Source organism: Podarcis pityusensis (assembly GCF_964106645.2).
Source record: "Podarcis pityusensis genome assembly, chromosome: 10".
Taxonomy (NCBI): Eukaryota; Metazoa; Chordata; class Lepidosauria; order Squamata; family Lacertidae; genus Podarcis; species Podarcis pityusensis.
Window position 1 is genome coordinate 31,817,494 of NC_138035.1, and position 22,816 is coordinate 31,840,309.

At 42.5% G+C, this 22,816-nt stretch overlaps 1 protein-coding gene across 8 annotated transcripts in view; it reads left to right on the forward strand.

Annotated features, from left to right (window-relative positions):
- Window positions 1-9,163: 9,163 nt before the first annotated feature.
- The window catches only part of TNRC6B (trinucleotide repeat containing adaptor 6B), a 102,025-nt gene continuing 88,372 nt past the window's right edge, over window positions 9,164-22,816 (forward strand). For 3 of the 8 annotated variants that reach the window (XM_080971360.1, XM_080971353.1, XM_080971355.1), the window contains exons 1-4: window positions 9,164-9,731; window positions 12,540-12,593; window positions 15,946-16,018; window positions 16,877-16,966. In XM_080971360.1, coding sequence (XP_080827486.1) covers window positions 16,922-16,966 — 45 coding nt within the window. In that variant the 5' untranslated portion in view covers window positions 9,164-9,731; window positions 12,540-12,593; window positions 15,946-16,018; window positions 16,877-16,921. The remainder of the gene's footprint in view (window positions 9,732-12,539; window positions 12,594-15,945; window positions 16,019-16,876; window positions 16,967-22,816) is intronic. The other 5 variants (XM_080971352.1, XM_080971361.1, XM_080971356.1 and 2 more) reach the window with 2 other exon arrangements.

Genomic DNA, 22,816 nt, shown 5'->3' on the forward strand with positions numbered 1-22,816 from the left:
TGGGGCACCTCTGGAAAGATAGTATTTTGGTGAGCGATACACAGCTCTGCTTACAAAGAAATCAAGAAAGGGCATCAGCCCTCGAGGGAAACTATTGAGAGGCCAGGCAGTGGCTGGGGATTAGCAGCTGATTAAACTGACTAAAGTTAAGTATCCATACTTCATTATACATAATACTAATTGACACGGCGTATTTCTATGAAAGAAAAAACCAAAACCAAAGTAATTATATAACTACTACATATGTCAGGATTATTGTATATTATAACTTAATAAGATTTTTGAGTTTGGGAAGGGGCCTCAAGATTGTGGGCCCCCATGCACCACACCCCATATGACTGCCATTGTGGACAATAGTAAGGCTGCTCTGCATTGACTTTTATTTTTTACAATCAACCTTTAATCACAAGGAAAACAAAACTAACTAAGATACAGGGGGAGATAATAAAGGGAATTTCACATTACTAAGGAAGTACATATTATAGAAAGGTGCCCTTACTACTTGTTTAGCCTGCCTTAATTGCCAGGATAATTTTTAGCGCTGTTTTATCTTTCTGCTTTTCAGAGAAGAGGATGTAAAATGAGAGTGCAACATAGAGGTTATTTAAAATAAAATAAATGGGCATTGAAGACCACCACCCTCTCTAGGGAAGTAATCTGCACACGCCCAAAGGCATTCATTATTGGTATTAGTATTTAGATCTATCTTATCCGAAGATCTCCAGGCAAAATACAACAATTTTTACAGCACTGGGACCTGCCTGAAATTGTCCTAGGCACAGGGGTCAGCAAACTTTTTCACCAGAGGGCCGGTCCACTGTCCCTCAGACCTTGGGGGGGGGGGACTATATTTCTTTGGGGGGGGAATGAATGAATTCCTATGCCCCACAAATAACCTCATGTAAAAACACCAAGCAGGGCCCACAAATAACCCAGAGATGCATTTTAAATAAAAGGACACATTCTACTCATGTAAAAACATGCTGATTCCCAGACCGTCTGCGGACCGGATTTAGAAGGCGAGTGGGCCACATCCGGCCCACGGGCCTTAGGTTGCCTACCCATGTCCTAGGGCTACCATCAAAAAGGATAGGCAAGCTTTTTTGGGGGGGAGACTTATTTGAGGCTTTCTACATGAATAGAGATTTTTATCTTCATGGAGGGTATATATACTTTCCTATATGTTTGACAAGAAAATTGCCCAGTCTTCAAAAAATATTGGCTTAGCTGTTAAAATATTTGACACGCTCTTGAATTCAAGAGAAACAAGCACTTTGTTATCTCCAACCTGCCAGGAACTCTCTCTCATCTGCCAACAATACTTGCACTGAGCACTTGCAATTGAAAGGCAGAGGTTGGGGGGGGGGAGCAAGTCTTAAAATGTGGTCACTCTTAGCTGTCTTGCTAAGTATGCTGCATTTGTACAGAAAGATCAGTTCTGATTCAGCATGGACATTGCCGACATTGTACTGCTGCTTGAAAGAATGGGAAGATGGCTCTGCCTTAGTGCGCTGAGGGATAACTGCAACAATCATAGGAGAGGGGAAAGCATGGGGGTCATCTTGTCCATTACTTTTCCCCAGTGCCATTATTCTCCTCAGTACATTTTCTGCCAATCTGTAAATGATTCAACCATTTGTATTTCTCAGAAGTCTATTCCCCGCTCTCTTGCCCTGTCAGAAAGTTACAAATAACATTGACTGAATTACTCAGTATGTAGAAGCCCTGATAGCTGAAGCAGTGAAAGAAAATGACTGTGTCCCTCCTTCAGCTTACCAAAGTGTCTGCTTTTTATGTCTTCAAGATAGGAGCATACTAATAAATGCAGAGCAAGGGAAATGAATCCAAGCTAAGGAGCACTTCAACAAATCACAGGATTTCTAGGAAGAAAGGCTGGACGTTTTTTTCTGGACTTTTCCAAACTTTAAATGGCAAAGTTTGGCCAAAATATATTCTTGCTTTCTATTTTTAAATGGACTTAAATAAAGTTCTTGAATAAAGATAACATGCAGTTGCATACATGGGAGCATATTTTCTCTCTCGTACAAAAGCTACATGCATTTTATTGTTGCAGGGGCCATAACTTGGAACAGGGCTCAAATTTGTATATAAATAACACTCTCTGATAGGGAAGCATCTCTTCCCCTGCATTCTTATCGCTGATGTTTAGGAACTCTATAGCATAGTTAATTAGTAGTGAGATGAATTTATTTATTTAGAGTATTAATATCCCACCCTTCAATTAATTCTTCTGAGATAGGGGGCAGTGGAGGGGTTAGCTCCACAAGGAAAGAGATCCATAGGTGGGTCTGAGACCTCAACCCCCCCCCCCCGGTGCCAATTTATCCTAAGAGCCACTGGCATGAAGATATCCCCCCATTTCATTGCCCCTCCTTTTTGTCCTTCAGCAGTCTTTGAATCCTTCAGCCATTACAGCTTGTGGTATGAGAATGGTTTTTCTGTCTTTCCCAAAGCATGGAATTTAAAGACATGCCACTGTGTGGATGATGCCAATTTATGGATGTATTACTTGTATGTCTAGCCAATTTTTCACCAAAAGGTCCCAGGGAGAGTTATAAAAAATAACACAATTAAAAAACAAATACAAATTACATTAAAATAACAACACACACACACCAACAGTAGCGGAAACCTCCTTGTTCCCTCTGAATCGGAAGAGGTCGCTGAGGTGCTGGACCAGTGTTTGCAGGCAGTGGTGGGCTGGATGTGGGACAAGAAACTGAAACTGAATCCTGAAAAGAGGTGGGAAACTGAAACATCATCCTTTAATTGTGGACTTTGACTTGTGTCCATTTATTATTCTTTTGTACAGAATTACTTGTTTGTCTTACGTAGACAGAAGAATGGCATTGTTGAAAGGTGCTGTAAGAAATTATTTTTAAAATATTAAGCGGTTTAGAAAATGGCTGTTCAAAATCTTAAATGGTTTTTAAATGCTAGTAAATAAATAAAATGAGCACACTGAACAGACTCACGGTGCAGTCTTGGACTTGTCTACTTATAAGTAATCTCCAGTGAATTCAGTAGTAATTACTTGCCTAGTGGAACAACTATCTACTAGTATAATAGTGACACACAGTGGCTAAAGGAGGCAATGCATTTTCTTCACCTTTAACGAAAAGTAACAGGAAATGGGATGCGGATGGCGCTGTGGGTTAAACCAGTGCTCCCCAACCTTTTTATCGCCGCGGACCGGTAAATGATAATTTTTCCATGGCCCGCTTGTTTTGATTTAATAATTTTAATTTAATTGTATTTAAACATGCCTTCAAAATAAAATACAGCTACACCAAAAAATGAATATAAAGTGATTTATTTTATTTAACTCACTAGAATGCCAAATCAATGAGAACCCTGAGCTTGTTTCTTTGCAACGAGACGGTTCCATCTGGGGGTAATAGGAGACAATGACACCTGAAGTGTGTTGCTTATGTCCAGTTTATTCCGTTGTTTTGGTTTGGTTGCTGTCACTGCAGAAAACCCCGCTTCAACACAGATAGGTTGTCGGAAATGGCAATAGGGATTTAAGTGCTTTGGTGGCAATCTCAGGGTATTCTGCCATGACTTTAATCCAGAACATTGGCAGAGTTGTTGTATTGAACGTAGTTTTAAGGCCACCGTCATTTGCAATCTCCAGCAGTTCTTCTTCTTCTTGCATAGACATGCTAGATTCGCCTGATTTGTTGGCAAATGGGTCGCGGATCCATTCCTTACCAGTTCGTGGGTCTTTTGTGGTTGGGAAGTAGTGCTCAAACTCTTTTAAAAGCAAAGACAGGTGATCGTGCACCAACTGGCAGAATGAATGTTCAAGCTCAGTCTCGCCTACAATCCCTGCTAATGTCTGAAACATGTCCAAAATGCCTCTGTTCACGCGCCATCCCCACAACTCCAGTTTGGCTTTAAATGCAGCTACTTTGTCTGACAACTTGAAAACAGTTGTCATTTTCCCCTGAAGGCCCAGATTGAGTTCATTGAGCAGGCTGAATATGTCACACAGGTAAGCCAGTTTTGCGACCCATACCTTGTCACTGAAATGTGCTGCCAGCGGTGACTTCTTTTCTGAGAGAAATCTTTGCAATACAGAGATGCCAGCGTTCCCCTTTCAATACAGAGATGCCAGCGTTCCCCTTTCAATACAGAGATGCCAGCGTGCCCCTTTCAACACAGAGATGCCAGCGTGCCCCTTTCAACACAGAGATGCCAGCATGCCCCTTTCAATACAGAGATGCCCCGGCATTCCCCCTTTCAATACAGAGATCATCGCGCCATAGTCTCCTCAATAGCAGAGAACCCCCGCCCCCCCTCCGTGCACTTATGCCTGAACCCACACAAACACATTCGACCCAGGAGTTGTTGACCTAAATAAGTGCAATAGGCCTGGGTGAATGAGAGGGCATTCTAATAAAACCATTGCTGCTCCTCTTTCCGTTTGATAGTGCTGAGTTCCCCCCCCCCCCCCGTGCACTTACCTCACGGCAGCTTCTCTTCAGTCCTCGCGTCTCCGACCTCGAGTCCTCAGTCCTCCCGTGGCGCCTCCTCCTCGGCCAATGGCGTGAAGTTTGCCTTTCGGAGGACCCGCTCCCTGATTGGCCAGGAGGAGCATCAGTGTAACAATAGCGAATTTTCATTCACTATTGTCACACAATGGGCGGGCTTGAGAGGGCACAATGCTCTGCGCCTTGGCCACCCACCACAGTGAAATGATTTGAAGTTCCTCGGGCGGCCTGGTGCCGTTTGATCCACAGACCGGCACCAGTCCGCGGCCCGGGGAACACTGGGTTAAACCACTGTGCCACTTGGGCTTGCGATAGTCATGCTGGCCACATGACCCGGAAAAACTGTCTGCAGAAGCGGACAAACGCCGGCTTCCTCTGCCTTTAAAGCAAGATGAGCGCCGCAACCCCAGAGTCATTCGCGACTGGACTTAATTGTCAGGGGTCCCTTTAACAGCAAAGTTAATGAAACAACATTGGGAGTGGGGACATGTTCAGACTTACGTAGGCAATTAAGAATACATCTTTCCACAATAGTTACTTGATTTCTGATTTAAACTTTAAATACGATTTCAGGGGCGGACTTTGGTCTTTCAAATTTTAGCGGCGCCCTGTGCAAAGCCAAAATTTGTCATGTCCCTCACCTTCTATTCTCCTCAATTCACTATATCATAAATGTGACACCCTACAGCACCCCTAAGCTCTGCACCTAGTGTGGCAGAACCTATCGGCTGCCCTAAATCTGCTGGAGGACTCCCAAGGAGAGGAGAGAGAAGAGGAAGCTGTGGGAACACAGGGAGGAGTGAGGGGCTGCCAGCTCTGCAGGCAAGGGGTAATGTAACTGGGCTTCTGAGGCTTGGGGTGCGTTTTTCCACAGGGAGGGCTGTAGAATGTGGTGGTCAAGGAGCCATGGACTCAAAAAGGTTGAAAACCTCTGCCCTAATGCTTTTCTTTTCTCAGAGCTTTTTTCTTACATACTAGAGCCAAGCTGATGAGTCCAGCCTAATTCTTCCTGCCACTGTGAATGTCTCTCACCCTCAGAACTCTCTCCAGTCCCCACCTCTCTCTCTCTCTCTCTCTCTCTCTCTCTCTCACACACACACACACACACACACACCCCAGATCTCACTCCTCACCGGCCCTGCTTCACATAAGTGCTTTTGCCTGCCTGGACTATGTCCTTCAACTCTGATAATGCTCCTTGCTTGTCTGTCTGCAGGATAGGAGAGGTGTGTGTGTAGACATTAGTCTACTGTAAGAAGGTAAACTGTGCATTCATTGCTCTGCCCACTTTTGCCTCTAGCCTCTCCTACCATGGGTATATGCTGCTGTGAATGTTGCCCAGAAGGGGATGCAGCACAATCCACATCCCCAAACCATAACACCAGGGGGGTAGGGTGGTCCACCCTTGAACAACTCCACCAGCTTTTGCTCACAGAGCTGTTGACACAGAGCTTCCTGTTCTGCCCACTGAAAGTGTGTGTGGAGAGAAGTATGACCTGTGGAACTGCCCCTTGCAGTATTATTATTATTTATTAAATGATTTGGTGATGAGCTTTCTTTCTTTCTTTCTTTCTTTCTTTCTTTCTTTCTTTCTTTCTTGGGACAAAACTACAGATGAAACCATTGGGAATGAACAGTGAAATGCTCCTAAGCATACGGTTGGTGGAATATACAGTACAAATACCATAATGTATAAGGTACAACATTTATTACAAAATTGTGAAGGGGGAAAATAACTATGACACATAATATAATAATAATAATTTATTATTTGTACCCTGCCTACCTGGCTGGGTTTCCCCAGCCACTCTGGGCGGCTTCCAACAAAGATTAAAAATACATTAAAATGTCACACATTAAAAACTTCTCTGAACAGGGCTGCCTTCAGATGTCTTCTAAATGTCAAGTAGTTGTTTATTTCTTTGACATCTGATGGGAGGGCGTTCCACAGGGCGGGTGCCACCACTGAGAAGGCCCTCTGCCTGGTTCCCTATAACGTGGCTTCTCGCAGTGAAGGAACTGCCAGAAGGCCCTCGGCACTGGACCTCAATGTTCGGGCAGAATGATGGTGGTGGAGACGCTCCTGCAGGTATACTGGGCCGAGGCCGTAATATTAAAATGTATGCATAATTGTTTATTTAAAACATGGATATAAATAAATATATACAACCAGGGACTTTTTACAGCATGGGTAGGTAAACTAAGGCCTGGGGACTGGATCCGGCCCAATCGCCTTCTACATCTGGCCCACGGACGGTCCGGGAATCAGCGTGTTTTTACGTGAGTAGAATGTGTCCCTTTATTTAAAATGCATTTCTGGGTTATTTGTGGCACATAAAAATTCGTTCATTTCCCCCCCAAAAAAATATAATCCTGCCCTCTTCAAGGTCTGAGGGACAGTGGACCGGCCCCCTGCTGAAAAAGTTTGCTGGCCCCTGTTTTACAGCATGTTAGATACAAATTGGCTAATGTCTGCCACCAACAATGAAAAGGAAAATGTCACTGGTATTTAACAGGTCCTTTAGCTGAGCGAATGAATGATACATTAATTAATGTGTGTCAACAATGTTCAATAGGACCTCAAAAGGGAAAAGGAAGCTCCAGCTCAACTGGTACAGTATCTAGTAATTACTCTGTGTTTTGTTTATTCTTCTCCAGGTGTTCGTTATGACAATTCAGCTGGCATCCCCTGAGTGCCCTATGCATGCTTTCAAACATTTCTTTATTCCAGAAATATATTTGAATAAATCTGAAGCCCCATAGGCCCCTCTAAGTGAACTTCATTCAATTTTAGGGGAGGAGGGATGCTATACAATAATCAAGAGGACCTCTTTTTCTTCTCTTTTTTTGCCATGGTAGTACCATGAAGCACTGGAGCTGTGATGTTTAGATCAGGGGTGGGCAGAATATAGATCTGGGTTGAGTTTTCAGAAGTTTGGGTGATTTTCAGAAGATTGGCAAGGATTTTTGAATCCCAGTGGTTTAATAATAAAAGCAAGAAATGACACACACATCCCTTTAATAACACTGCTAAAGTGAAGAACGCATGGGGGTAACCATGGATAAATGTTAATGTGGCAGCACTTGAAGCTCCATTCACTTCTGATATTTAAAAAGATATTCTAATTTATGAGTTTAGCCTCTGCTTGGCGGAACTTGGGGGTTCTAGTAAAACAAGCACACACATGAAGTAGATCCTGCAAATCTGAAGTCTGCTCACCCAAATTAAATTGTGAGCCCACTGGGAAGAGAAATTGTTATTGTAAGGAGCCACTGGCCATGGGTGGGGGTTGCCCCCACAACCACAACGCCCAGCTTTTTAAAGAGGAAGTTTCTTGCATTTGAAGCACTTGACATATGAACAAAACATACATGCACTATTCTATTCTCAGAGAAAATAGCATGCTTCCTTTCAGTGCTTTACTGCCCTTTCAGGAAAAAAGCCCCAACTTTATGGCAGCACTTCTGCCTGTTGTCTTGTTCTTAGTAAAGTGTCACATACTTTGATTGTTAATAAAATAATAATATACAAGCGTGTAGTGGTTTGTGTGTCAAACTAAGACTGGAGTGATTTATTGACAGTCATAACCGATTAGCCGAACTTTCCTCCCAGGTTGCTGCCAGGATAAAAAAAATGAGGGAAGAACCACACGTGGCCTTCACCTCACTTGAGGAAAGGCAGGATAAAAATGTAGTTAATAAACCAGGCCAGTTATGGACACTGAGGTGTGATTGATCCTATATTTGGCTGGTTTATGCAAAACCACATTAGAGTTGTTTAGTGACTGAGTGGTCTATAAATGCTGAATAAATACCGTAAATTAAAAATTAAAATATCACGAGGAATTTTACTTCCTCTCCCATCATTGTTCAGCATTCTTAATTGTTGTTAATGCAGGTTATGTGCTAGTTTGGCAGGACTAAGTACTGCACCAAGAGAGGCTGTCCTATGGAGAGGGTGACTGGCACGTAGCTAGTCATCCCCGTGCCAAGGGAGAGCTCCACGGCTGGATACGGGGATTGAAAGAACCAAGCGGACTGAGGCGCCTCACAGATCCGCAGAAAGGCAGCGCGTCACCGCCACCCAAATGGACGCCGGCTGTCACCGTCACGTGGAGGCAGCCCAAGGCCACGTGCGAACACCAGCCTCAAGGACTCACGTGGTACTCCGACTGCGCACAGCGCGGGGCACTGCGGCTGCGCAAACCTGGCTTGTTATTACAGTATTTGCCTCTACCCCCCTCCCTAATTCATAAGAAGGCGGGGCTGTTCTTGGCAATCTGAGGGACCGTGGCATATTACCCAATCGCATGTCGCCTTCTGAGAAATTAGCCCCACCCCCGTCAAATTGGTCACCTAGGCGACCAATGACGTTTCCAGTCTTGAGGCCAGAGAGGTACGCGACTCGGCTGTACCGAAGGCTTCGAGATCTGCGATTAGCCGGTTTAAGATTGATTGACATCTTCAGGAGCGAAGACCAAGCGCACGCGCTGTGAAATATTTATTATTATTTTCGGCTCCGTTTTTACGGCGATGCGAATTCGGTGCCCATGATTGGCCGGCTATAATGACGAAATATGTAGCCAATAGCCTTGCAGTAAGGAACAATATGGGTGGGACAAATGCGTGACTTGAACAGACGAGCTGTGTTTTTGTCCAATTGGAAAAAAGCTAGGGCGGAGAAAGCAAAGGAGTGCAAGTTAAAACAGCATAGGTAGCTGGTTTCACCAATAAGGAGTCGGGTGGTTTTCATGCTGCCCAATTATTATCATAAACCTATGAGGCGGAGCTTTGCTTGATATGCAGCCACTGTGACTAATGCATCTTGAGATGGTTGAAGAGTCGCCCAATGGGAAATGAGGGGGATGGAAAAGGGGGCAGGTCGCCTTGAGACGGCCAGATAACTTCGCCAATCAGTGTTAACATTATTGCGGTGGTAGCCAATGGACGGCCATTGTGGGCGGGACCCGATGTGTTTGGGTTCGTGCTCCTCCAGGGAGTGAGACGGCGGCGACGAGGAAAGTTTATTTTTTGGTGGCGGTTGACCCCCCCTCCCCCCGCCATTTGTTTTGATCTCTGTATCTGGCGGCTGGATTTCCCCGGCGGGTAAAACGGGCGGGAAAAGCGGCTCCCGCAGCAGCGCCCGTGGAAAGGAGGTGGGCTCTCCGTGTGCACCGCTGCGGGCGAAGAGGCGACGGCTGCGGCTCCTCGTAGGTGAGTGGCGAGGCAGGCCTCGGGGGCCCGTGGCGCGCTTCTGCGAGGCTGCTGGAGCGGGTGAACGGCGAGGCCTCTTCGCTCTCCTCTCAGAAGACGCCGCAAATCCCCTCAGAGGGGCCGAACGGCTCCTTCGGGCCCCTCCAGCTGTCTCTCAGCGCCGAGGGTGTCATTGTTGTTAGTATTATTATCATAATAACATGTGTGTTGAGGTAATGATGGTTCCTGGGGATACCTCTCAGGTTCCAGTTTCGCGGCTGTAGCTGCAGGAGCTCCGTTGGGTAAATGAATTTGGGTCTGTTTAGGATTGGGGCGCCGGTGGGGGGGGCGGCGGGAGGAGAGGGTTTTCCGTCGCTTTCACTTGCGCGTGCGCAGTGGCGCTTCCTTCTCTGAGGGCATCGGCGGTGGAGGAGCAGAAGGGGAGTTTAGTATACAGTATTTGGAGTGGGACGTGAAACTCGCTCCTTGGATAATGACGACCTGAAAGGGTAACGGGGCTTGAGAGTTTTTCTCTCCCGAGCTAATGGTGAGATTCTTCTCTCTCCCCTCACACCGTCCAATAACTCGGGATGGAAACTCAGGTTCTGTGGTGCAACCAGTCAAGATCGGGTGGAAACTGCCAAGTACCCCGAGTGTTGCCGTAAAGGCTTATTTATAGCAGCGCTGGTTGTAGCAAGCCCCAGCTCTACCCATGCAGGATGAAAAATGATCCTAAAAGATATAAATAAACACAGCCGACTGGCGGCCTCTTGCTTTCTGCTCTCCTTTGCTTCCGTGAGTGGGGCTCTCTGCCACCCAAGGGGCGATGACCACCTCGAGCGTAACTCGTTTGGCATAATAATATTTGAAGCGGATAAGAAATGTTAGAACTGTGTAGCGTTGGGTGCCCACTCCTTAGCAGGGTCAGAGCCTTTTAATTGAGAGAGGCCCGTGGGAATAGTTTAACATATAGTGGTACCTCGGGTTACATACACTTCAGGTTACATACACTTCAGGTTACATACGCTTCAGGTTACAGACTTCTTTAACCCAGAAATAATGCTTCAGGTTAAGAACTTTGCTTCAGGGTGAGAACAGAAATTGTGCTCCGGCGGCAGCAGGAGGCCCATTAGCTAAAGTGGTGCTTCAGGTTATGAACAGTTTCAGGTTAAGTACGGTCCTCCGGAACGAATCAAGTACATAACCCAAGGTACCACTGTATAAGGTACTGTCAAGTTACATATTCTGAATTAACATTAATGTGTAAATAGGTGGCAAGAGAAGGGGGTAGCAGAGTCAGAAATGTTTTTGATTTTTGTTTTTGGTACTAAGTGTTGTGAGGACAGCTCTTTCTAAAGATGAAGGAACAGCTGGTGTTATGCGCCTCTGAGAACCCCATTTCTGGTGCATAACATTTTGCTGTGTGTTTTGTGTTGTGTACTGATCAGGACTGAATTGGAGCTACTGGAAACTTGGAGGCAATGATCTCCTCTTGCCATACCTCCTCTGCCTTTCCAATGCCGTGGGTAGTAGAGTAAAACTGGCATTTATTTGCTCTTGTGAAATAACATCAGTGATGGAACTTTGTTTCAAATCCACATTTCAGGGTTAAATCAGGCCATAACCTTTATTCACTGAAGTTATCTAAACTCTTAAGAACATGTTGTTGTGGACATAGAGTGGTAGGGTAGTCTTATTCTCTCATTACTCCAAAGTAATGCTAATTATTTACATTGAGCTTTGTTAGATTCTGTGCAGCACTCTTGTATTTCAGAAGTATTGTAGTGTTAAAAGGAAATGCCTATCTTAGTGTAATTGGGTTTCCTGTACAATTTCCTTCAGAGTCCATATAGCTGCATACCCTTGGTGGGATCCTATTATTTTTAATTAGGTGACCTAGGGATTTTATTATGAAGTAAAACCTTTTTATTTTTCTGTTCTGAATTGGGATAATACATTTGGGGTTCTTTTTTGAATATAAGGAGAGTTTTCTGCAGCATTTGTGCTGGCAATCCAAGTTTTAGCTTTATAAAGAGTGCTTTCATCATGTTACTTATGCTTTAAAAATGACATTTCTACTATATCAAAACAAAATATATCATAGTTATTCATTTTAAAATTGTAATACAGCATTTATTACTTTGGTATATTATCAGCTACTTTGTAGACAATTTCCTCTAAGTGGAGTATAAATCCCATAATTTTTCTTTTTTGCTTTTATATGTGTCATAATGCTACCAAAAAATCTTATTAGTTCAAACTTTTTTATTTGGACTGCTTGCAGTGTACACTATAGGGTAGCCAAGAGCAGTGTCTTCTCTCACCCTGCTAATTCTGATATGGGGTGGGGAGTGGCAGAATTAGTGGAGGCTGGAAAGGTTTTAATATACCCCCAAACCTTCAGAATTTTCTTCTCCTGCATGTCCATAAAGGCCAGATCAGAATTTTGTGGCTAAGTAATATGGAGTTGATTAGTAAGTTGCTTTTTTCAGATAGTGATGTTGATGTTATCAAGTTCTCTTAATCACAGAATTCTTTTTTGCGAACAAAGCACTTTCATTGCCTAGCATAAGTAGAGCATTGGCTAACAACAATGCTGTGCCTGGTCATTCACAATGGAAGTGGGTTAGCCTCCTTAGTATGAGGGTTAGCCTCGTATGTAGGGGACGCAATTTGCACTGAGGATAGCTCATAGCAATTCAGACAGGGGTCCTGTGAAATCAACATTGGTTAATGTTAACCATGGTTACAATCTGTACCAAAACATTCCTTAATCATGGTAAAAGTTGGGGATGGACTTCTAGTTGACCTAAGTGCTTCATATTGCAGGTGGTAGGCTGGAGAAAGAGAAAAGATTGGATGTTCTTCATGTATCCACTTCTGGTGAGTGCACATAACCTCAGCTAAAAGCTGGTGTGGTATAGTAGTTAAAGTTCTGGATTAGGACTGGGAGACTAAGGTTGAGAACATCATTCAGCCATAAAGCTCATTTGGGTGACCTTTGGCCAGTAACAAGGTTGCTGTGAGGATAAAAGGGAGAGGAAGTGAATATTGTATGCTACATTGATCCGTTTGGAGAAAGGTAGGATATCAACACAGTATAAATAAATACAGGATAAAATTAGCATGTGGATAATGCATAGCCCATAGGCCTCCATACTGTATGACTTTGTAAGAAAGGTAGGTGCCTGGTAGCCATTATGTAGTACAGTGGTACCTCGCGTTACAGATGCTTCAGGTTGCAGACGCTTCAGGTTACAGGCTCCGCTAACCCAGAAATAGTACCTCGGGTTAAGAACTTTGCTTCCGGATGAGAACAGAAATTGTGCTTCGGCGGCGCGGCAGCAGCGGGAGGCCCCATTAGCTAAAGTGGTGCTTCAGGTTAAGAACAGTTTCAGGTTAAGAACGGACCTCCGGAACGAATTAAGTACTTAACCCGAGGTACCACTGTACTTGATTCCCTGAACCGAAGTTCAGACTGATCAATTTGTCCGGGTTCGGATATAATGATAGAATCATAGAATCGTAGAGTTGGAAGGGATCCCAAGGGTCTTCTAGTTCAGCCCCCGGCAATGCAGGAATCTTCTGCCCAATGTGGGGCTCAAATCCACAACCCTGAGATTGAGAGTCTCATGCGCTACTGACTCAACTGTCCCTTCAACATAAACTGTGGTTAGTTAAAAAGCTTCCAATTTCCCTGTGACACTGCCATAGGAGAAGAGACAGTACTTGAGCCTGAGCTGATCAGCCATTGTGGCTTCTACTCCAATTTCCCCAAATTGCTGTGGGGGGAAGGGAAAAGTGAAAAGGTGACTGCAAGCCAGATGGGGTGGTCCTACCTATCAACCAGCAGACAAAGGATTCCCCACCACTTTTTTAAAAATATAATTTGACTTACTCAGGGGGGAGTGCGTGATTTTTCATTTCTGGTGAGCATACCTAGTACTTCATATGGGAATGAAAATACTCACCTTAGCTTATCTGTGTGGATTTGCTGAAGAGGAGACTCAGAAGGATGGTGTGTGTGTGGAAGGGGAGTACAGTGGTACCTCGCAAGACGAATGCCTCTCAAGACGAAAAACTCGCAAGACGAAAGAGTTTTTGGTTTTTTGAGTTGCTTCGAGAGACGAATTTCCCTATGGGCTTGCTTCGCAAGACGGAAACGTCTTGCAAGTTTGTTTCCTTTTTCTTAAAACCGTTACAGTAATACAGGGTGCATTGCTTGAAGAGGTGCAGTTGCGACTTGACTTCGGGGAGCAACTCATAGCACACGGTGTGGTGGCCTTTTTTGAGGTTTTTGAAGATTTCTTTGAATAAATTGAAAGCATGCTTCGCAAGACGAAAAAACTCGCAAGACAAAAAAACTCGCAGAACGAATTAATTTCGTCTTGCGAGGCACCACTGTAATGGTAATGGTGTGTGATTGTTTTTGTCTGGCCTCATCATATGCTGAAATGCCGCTCCCAACACCTTTACAACATGGAAATGTAACTTTGGGTCTGAAAAAATTTCCCTATCTTTGGTTTAAGTTTTAACCCCCTGTTACTTTGTATAAAGAATAGTGGCTACCATGAGAGAGTGTACCATTTTTTGTCATCAGCTCCAGTTATTTTGCTGTTTTTAGAGCAGTCGTCTTACCAGCCTCTGTGTAGGTTCCGTAGGAAATGCAAAATTTGTTTTTAAATATGCAAATACTTATTTGCATGTATTTTAGTAGATAGAAGGCATTTTGCTGTTCTGAAACAAGTTGTCACCTTGGAAAATATAATGGCATATACCATAAAATTGATTCTGCATTCATCTGTTATAGTGACTACCTGTACAGGCTTGAAAACACTGGACAGTGCTGCAACCACTCTAGTTGCCTTCACTTATCTTTATGCTCCAGTGGCCAGAGGCGTAGGAAGGGGTGTGTGGTGGGTGCGGTCCGCCCCAGGTGTCATGACAGGGGGGTGACAAAATGGCAGGTGAGTGGGCAGCACACCTTGTGCCCGGCGGCAGCAGCCCTCCTCAGCCATGGTGAGGCACACCCGGCGGCGGCAGCTCTGTTGCCGGGTCATGTTTGACCCGGCTGCAGAGAGCAGGAGGAGAGTGAGCAGCAGCTTCCCAGCCCCTCTCCTACCCTGAACTGTGGCACATGGGAGGGCACCTGCTGCGCCCCCTCAGGAGCGCGCCCGCCCTGTGCAGCACAGGTATATGCTTTGCCACTGCCAGTGACTAACAAAATGCTGCTGTTGCATTGTATTAGACAAGAGTATTTGTTTTCCAAACTTTTCTGCAATCATTATAGCTGAACAATTTGCTGTTCTTCGAAAATTAAAATGTTTTAACTCATATGCTATGTTAACATATACCACATGTGCTTGATATTAGTGTGAATCTCATAAAGAAACTATTGCTAGTATGTAATAATGTTAATCTGTGTCTGAGCATAATATACAGGTGAGAACATTCACCTTGAAATAGATCTCCATTTTCATTTCATATTTAAAATCAGAAATCAAGCCACCCAAACCAGCACTGTGGTAGTATGCCTGCATTCTTTTTAATATGGGTTTAACTACACAGAAAGCTTGATTGATGGAAAATCTGAAATGCTTGTCAGCAGTAATCTGCAGCCTCTTTGGTGTAGAGGTTTGAAGTGAGGTCTCTGAATATATATATTCTTTCCCCTGAAACATGTTAACGTTCTTTAATTTGCCATTTCCCTTAACTACCAGCTAATATGTTCCCTTATGCAAATATGTATTCAGTGCCAGTCCTCTTTGGAATCAAATGTATGTCAAGGTAACTTTTTGGGAAGAAAAATTTAAGCTTACAACTTGATTGATGCTTTCCATTCATGTCAGGGTGCAAATCTGCATGTTAGTGGTTCCTACTATGACTTTCTGGTTACCATCTTTTGGATTCTTTTGGTGATTAGGTGCTGCAGGGTATAATTTAGTACACTACTGAGTATGTGGAAATGTTCGATCTTAACAGCCACAATGCATTTTAGCCAGTTCCATTATTATACAAATTTGAAAGACAGTGTTGGAATGCAATATTTCTTTTCAATTATCAAGTCTAACTACAGACTTTGAATTTCCTGTCATCTTTACCAGGTGTAAAAAAATACCAACTGCAAAAAAAGCAACCAGGATTGCTTATGTTGCTTTGTTTCTTGAGAGGAATTTTTGTATGTCATGCTTATGTGCTTTGAATAATAGTATTTTTTTCTTTTTTTTTTTTGCAGTGGTTTGACTTTTGCACTGAATGTAGCTGGGATGGGTCCTTTCGGGCTTCAGCAGCCCTGAGAAGCTGTCGAGGTAACTTCTGTTTAAAATACAAGTGCACTATTAGCAGAAGGCAGAGGTGGGTAGAGAAGGTAAAGGTGTACAGAACAGTTGTTTGATCTTTGGACATACCGTAAGTCATGAAATTGAGGGAATACATTCTCTCTTTTACAGGGAATTATGATACATTGATTATGGTCTAGAGAAATCACACAGAATGCCTATTATTAGAGAAGTGTTTTATGTTGTCCTGTTTCATGTGAAGCTTTGTATGTACAGTTTAAGCATGTCATGTTAAGATAAAACAGAATTTTTTTACTGCCAGTATAAACATGCTTTCAGTAATACAGTCATTGAGACTTCTGATAATTTTTTGTTCAGCTGAAAAGCTGTGGCATAACTGAATACTGGAGAGAGTTGTATGCATTTGGAGGCTTCAGCACAGTAGGCATTAGAGATGGGTTCCTTATCCTCTAGTTTATGAGTTGGCACTCTCCAGCATGGGGGCCTAGTTAGGCCTGGCATGAGTCCTAATTTGGCCTTTGAGGACATTTCCCCCAAACCTTGGCTACCTGTTCTTTCTTAAAACTATTTAATCTGAAATAGCCATATGATTAGCAGATGAGTGAATAACTACTAGCCTTTCCAAAGACTACATCTACCAACTCCAAACTACTTTATGTGTGTGTTTCTCCCCACTTGCCTGTCTGGGCCCCTTGTGCCTTTACTCCTGAGACATTTGTGCCAGTCACTGAATGTCCCTGATTGCAATCTGGGTGATTTTTTTTTAATGGCCTAAGAATCCTCAGTATTTACAATGTGCAGTATAACTCATAAAAATTCAGATTCCAACTATTTTGTTATAACATCCTTCATTTTATTTATTTTTAGGCAGAATTTCGTGTTTCAGCAGAGTTTTGCACAGATTCTGTTCCCATGCAAACTGATGAGGGAGAAATTTTGTCGGAAGCTGGTTCCAAGGTCAGTGAATTCACAGTATGAGACTAGGGTAAATGTTGATACAATTAACTATTACTGTGAATATGTAGGTTTGAAACATGAACATGGTGATTCCAGATATAATTCATTGTATTGATAAAGATTAAATACATACAAAGTCTTAATTTAGTTCTGTGCTGATATTAACAATACCATAAAATGTGGCAATTAATACAAGAATATTGTTTCCATGGGAATATTTATATCTTGGAGTCTTTCCTCATCTTTGTGCAGCAATTATTCCTGATAAATATACACATTTCAAATGGGGATGTAAATAGTCACTCACCTGGTTGCTTGTGACAAGAAAATGTTGCCTTTAGGCAATTGGGCAGGGAAGATTTTGTAAACTGGAAAGAGCTGAATGTTCCTTCTAGACCACTGATGAACTGTAAATACTATAGAGCTGTATAGACTAGACATATTTTATTGGTTAGTAACGTCTGTGGACTGGCTTAAATCAACCTTTTAAGAAGCTTATCTACTGAAGAAGTGTAATTCACGTAACACTTAGGGTAACATAAAATATCTTTAGTTTAGCTAGTTTTAGCTAAGTTTCAAATGTTACAAATTATTACTGTTTTCTTGAACAAGTACTTGATGAAAAGTGTATAAAACTCATTCATTACAGCTACTATTTGAATTGGTAACTGTAGCCCATCTTGAAAATGCAGCAGCATAAATCTGTATTCTGAATAAGTCTTTTCAGTCTAGATAAAGGTTGTAGAACAGTTCATATTAGGCTACCAACACAATCACAAAACACTGTTCCCTGATAATTAACAGTAAGTGTTACACTCCTGCTTGCAAATTTTGCAGTGTTCACCTATGCTTCTCTGATAGCCCACTTGTTACCTGTGATTTGAAATTAAGTGTTGTGTGATAGTAGTTTTATTTAAGACTAGAGGGGGTGGAGCCTTCACACATTCTTCAGAGGTTTAAAGGCCAGAACACTGAGGCCTGTTAGTGCAGCTGTCATGGTGCTGGTTCCCCAGCTTGGCAAGCATAGTGCTCTGCTTGCAGCCTAGGCATGTGCAATTTGTTTGTGGTATTTACAAGTAATCCTTCTGCTCAAGTGTGTGAGGTGATATGCAAGCATTTATGTATGTGTACATAGCCACTTACCGGTATCTGAGGATAACTGCTACTTGCTACAGATATCTAGCAAATTGCTTGGCTAAAATTAATATTGGAAGTATGGTATTGGCACTAAATATATGAATCTGCTTTTTATGGAGTCTGAGCACTAATCCATTTGGGCCAGTACCATCCATTCTTGCTTTTACAGCTTTGTTACCTGATCTTATAACTGGAAGTGTTTGAGTACTGTAATTTGTGCAGTGTGTGCTATCACTGAGCTATGGTCTTTCCCACAATCAGATAAACACATTACTACCTTAATTTGGATAACACTGAATGGATTGTGGTACTGAGAGAGCGCAGTGATGGGATGTAGATATTACAGGAGCTAAGGAGTATACACATGCAAACTGGTTCATCATCCAACCTTTGGCTATCTGAACATGGACTTTTGCATTTCAGTATGCTTTGGAGCTTTTCCTGAGTAATTGCTAATACTTGCTACAGAGACCCAGAGCAGTCAATTATGTTGAATGATTTTAGTATCAGTTGTGCACTCTAAATTATTGCTCAGCAATTTTCTTCAGAGTCTTAGGCAAATTACATTCTGCCCCAGTAAAAGGTAAATTTTTATAATTGGTTATTGAGATGAATGAGGCATAGTTGTACACAGTACTCTTTTTCTAGAAAAAGAGGTGCCGGAACTCACCTCCTCCGTTCTCTTAGAATGGCAACAGTGCCCACATGAGAGGTGCTGGAACTTTGTTCTGGTGAGTTCCTGCTGAAAAGAAGCCCAGATTGTACAACATTTGTTAAAGTAAAAGTGTTGTAGTAATATTTGTTTGAAGTGATCCAATCCAGTTCTTATTTGATTTTATTTGAGATATTCCAAGCTAGCTAACCTCTTGGAATCAGTTGTCAAACTGGCCACTTTACGTTTGGGCTTTGTTTCCTCTGGGCTCACAAGGATGAGTTGGCTTGTGCTTCTTATGCTCATGCTGGAAAAATGTTTTGTTTCTGTTAGTCTTGTGTTTGTAATGGGAGAGAAAGACAAACACTTTTATGAAACCCTTTAGCTATTAATGCTATTGTGGCTGGTGGAAAGGAAAGAAACTAGGTTGTAAATCCTCTCATTGTTAAAGCATCTCCAGAGATACTGACCATAGTACATAGGAAGCTGTTTTGCTTCATGACTTCGTTCACATTACCTTGCTCCCCCCCCCCCTGAACTTTTATAACAGCTATCCCCAAAATCGGCCCCTCTAGATGTTTTGGGACTACAACTCCCATCATCCCTAGCTAACAGAACCTGTGATCAGGGATGCTGGGAATTGTAGTCCCAAAACATCTGGAGAGCCGAGTTTGGGGATGCCTGTTTTATAAGATCTGTTCTTATCAAACATAAAAAAGACTCAGAGGATGCAGGTTCAAATCTCCAGTTGGCTGTGAATTTCACTAGAGTGACCTTTGGCTAATGACACACACACACAGAGAGACAGCTATTGTGAGGATAAAATGGATGGAGGGGAATAGAGAGGGAAGGGGACCATGTGAACCACACTGAACTTGGGGGAAGGGTATGATAACATAAACTAAAATATTGTAGGGTGATGATCTCACTATGTACTTGATAAAACCTAAAGCAAAACATTTTAATTGTTTTAAAATGTTTTTATATTGCTGCACACAAGTAATTTATGAAAGGCTGATATATAAATATTTTTATAAGGTAATAAATATAATTTCCTGCTCTTGGGGAAACCATTCTTATGTTATTTGCCTGCCAAATGTGTTGGAGTGGCTCTGTGACAAATCCGAAGCTCATTTTATGGCATACCCTTGGTTTGTATGATATACTGGCCAGGCCTGTTGTGCTTAGCAGTTGCCCCTGGACAAAGTGAGTGCACTGTTGAACTTGCCTAATATCCCCCCCCCCCCCGCACGCGCAATTGCATATTGGTAAATAGTAAGCAAATTGCCCAGAAGCTATTCACCTATTACAGTCGTTCCTCGGAAGTCGAACGGAATCCATTCCGGAAGTCCATTTGACTTCCACAATGTTCATGTACCAAGCCGCAACAGACATTCGGGTTCCAAAGAATGTTCACAAACTGGAACAATCACTTTTGGGTTTGTGGCATTTGGGAGCCAAAACGTTTGTCTCGCAAGGCGTTTGACTTCCGAGTTACGACTGTACTAGTTTTCTCAGGAACCCTAGGCCTTTCTACCCCAATAGTCTACCTGAGACAAGTGAAAACAGGTATTTTTGGAAGGGAAGGAAAAGGTGTAAGTTGTCTGTGAAAGAAGAATGGGAGAACAAATTATAAAAGATAGGTTGAGAGGCATGTGGTTGTAGAAAGGGAAAATCTGTAAGAGCCTCTGGATCAGCATGTTTTGCCTAAAATAGGGAGGCTGTCACAATACCTCCAGAGAAATGTTATGCTTAGCCTGAGTAAAGGTGAGCAGTGGAACTCCTTTCCATGAGGAAATGTGGCAAATAACTTTAGCAATTTCCAAAGATGGGTTAGTTAGCAGGAGAACGTGATGATGTTGGTGCCCTCCCATCAGATGTCAAGGAGATAAGGTAACTGTACAACCTTTAGAAGACATCTGAAGGCAGCCCTGTATAGGGAAGTGTTGTTTTTTAATGTTGAATATTTTATTATGTTTCTATATATGTTGGAAGCCACCCAGAGTATCTGGGACAACCCAGGCAGGTGGGCAGGATGCTTACCACTACTACTACTACTATTAGTATTATTATTCCAAATTGTACCTCCATCCTTTTTGTGACTAGCAGCCTCTGACATTTTTTTCATTCCTCTTCCCTGGTTCTTTTACATTCACTTCTTCCTCTCATAATAGCTTTCCTTATTTAACTCCCTTCCATTGTAGTCCCAGTTTGTTTTCTTATTTATTATTACATGTCAATGTTTATCTTATTTTCTCATTTCCTTTAACACCTCCTCTTTCCTTTTCCCCTCAGAGGAGGGATACCTTCCTTCCTTCCTTCCATCCATCCATCCATCCATCCATCCATCCCTCTCTCTGCCGGAACCTCTCTGTCTTCTGGTCGCCAGCATGCAAGGACCTGCAGGTGGTGGCATTAGTCTGACTAAAAGACTGTGGTAGGGCTAGGGGGCACTGAGCAGGCTATGACACTGAAGCCCACCTGAAAATGACCCAAGCTCTATTGTTCAAGAAACACTGCCATAGAATGTTGGGAAAGATGGTAGTAACTAATAAGACACATGCTTAATTTTGGGATTACATAACCATTGCTTAGGTTTTAAGAAGAACCAGTAGAATATCCTCATGGAACATTGTGGTCAAAAGTGGAGTCTCCTACAGTGGTCTGTGTAGATGTGCACATTCCTGAAGTAAATGAATACTATTTGTTGGATAGGAAAGTTGAGTGAATACTGTACTTGCCCATGGTCCTTCATCTGATGCGTAGAGACTTTTAAAACTTGGTTGCACTTTATGGTTCTTTTCACATGTAAGGGAAGTGATAATTTCTGCCACTTTTGTGCCCAAGTGTCAGGTTTGTGCACTGTATCCTCCTCTTGTGAGGGGGCAACCTAAGTACACATCTTTGCATAAATCATTGTATCTTAAACTGGGAAGACAATTTAACTGCAAACAGAACTGAAAGCCATAGTTTGAATGTAGATAAACTATGGCTTGCAGAACTCAAAACTTTGCCTGTTTCTACAAAGAAGTAAGTGAGTGAATTGAAGAATGCAAGGTGGGAGAAGAGTAATTAGCCAGACCATGGTTTGCTATTAAAAGCGTAAAGCAATGCAGTACTGGTGTACACAAAATAATTTATACCCATGTAAGTGAAGGGAAGTAGCCCATTTTGAAATTTTAGACTTCTTACTCTTTGGTGTTCAAAGCAACTTACACAGAAAAATAAAATACTTTTTAAAAGAAAAAGCTGATATGGTGTATTTCATATGCTGCATTACCCCTTGAGATAATAGTCATACAGCCACATTTGTACTCTTAATTTATTCTTTGACCTATGGCAGATTTCTTTCATCTTTATAATAAGTTTTTAAAGTGAATTCAGATAAATTAGATTCTAACATTTGTAAAGCAGCAAGTAATGACAGTCTTCCTATTGGTTATGCAAGACAGGAGTTTAAAATTGGCCAACTCATGTTGCACAACCAATCAGTGGATGTCTGGAGATGATAAGAGCTTATCTCTAAAGCCCAGCAAGGTGTTAGGCTCATACTTAAAGCAGAGGCTCCTGAGTTTTAAGAATTCTGGCAATGCCATTGGGCTGAAGCGGTTAGAGAAATACAGAGAGTAAATAGTTGGTGAAATTTTAAAAGGTAAGGGATTTGTAGAATTTATTAGTCTACTTGGATCAGAAAAGGAGGTGCCTGTTATGAATCATGTATGGCTTGAAGACCAAGAAATATTGTTAACCCTTATTTCCAGTAATTCTTTAGTTTTATTCTTTAATTGTATGCCCTCATGTACCCCATAACTGGTGACTTTTTTTACCATGTATGTCTTAATTATAGAATTGTAGAGGTGGAAGGGACCCTGAGGGTCATTTAGTTCAACCTCCTGCAATGCAAGAATATTTTGCCCAATGGGGCTTGAACCTACAACCCTGTGATTAAGAGTCAACTAAAGCATCCAAGACAGATGGCCATCCAACTTCTGCTTACAAACCTCCAAGGAAGGAGAGTCCACCACATTCCACTGTTGAACAGATCTTACTGTCAGAAAGTT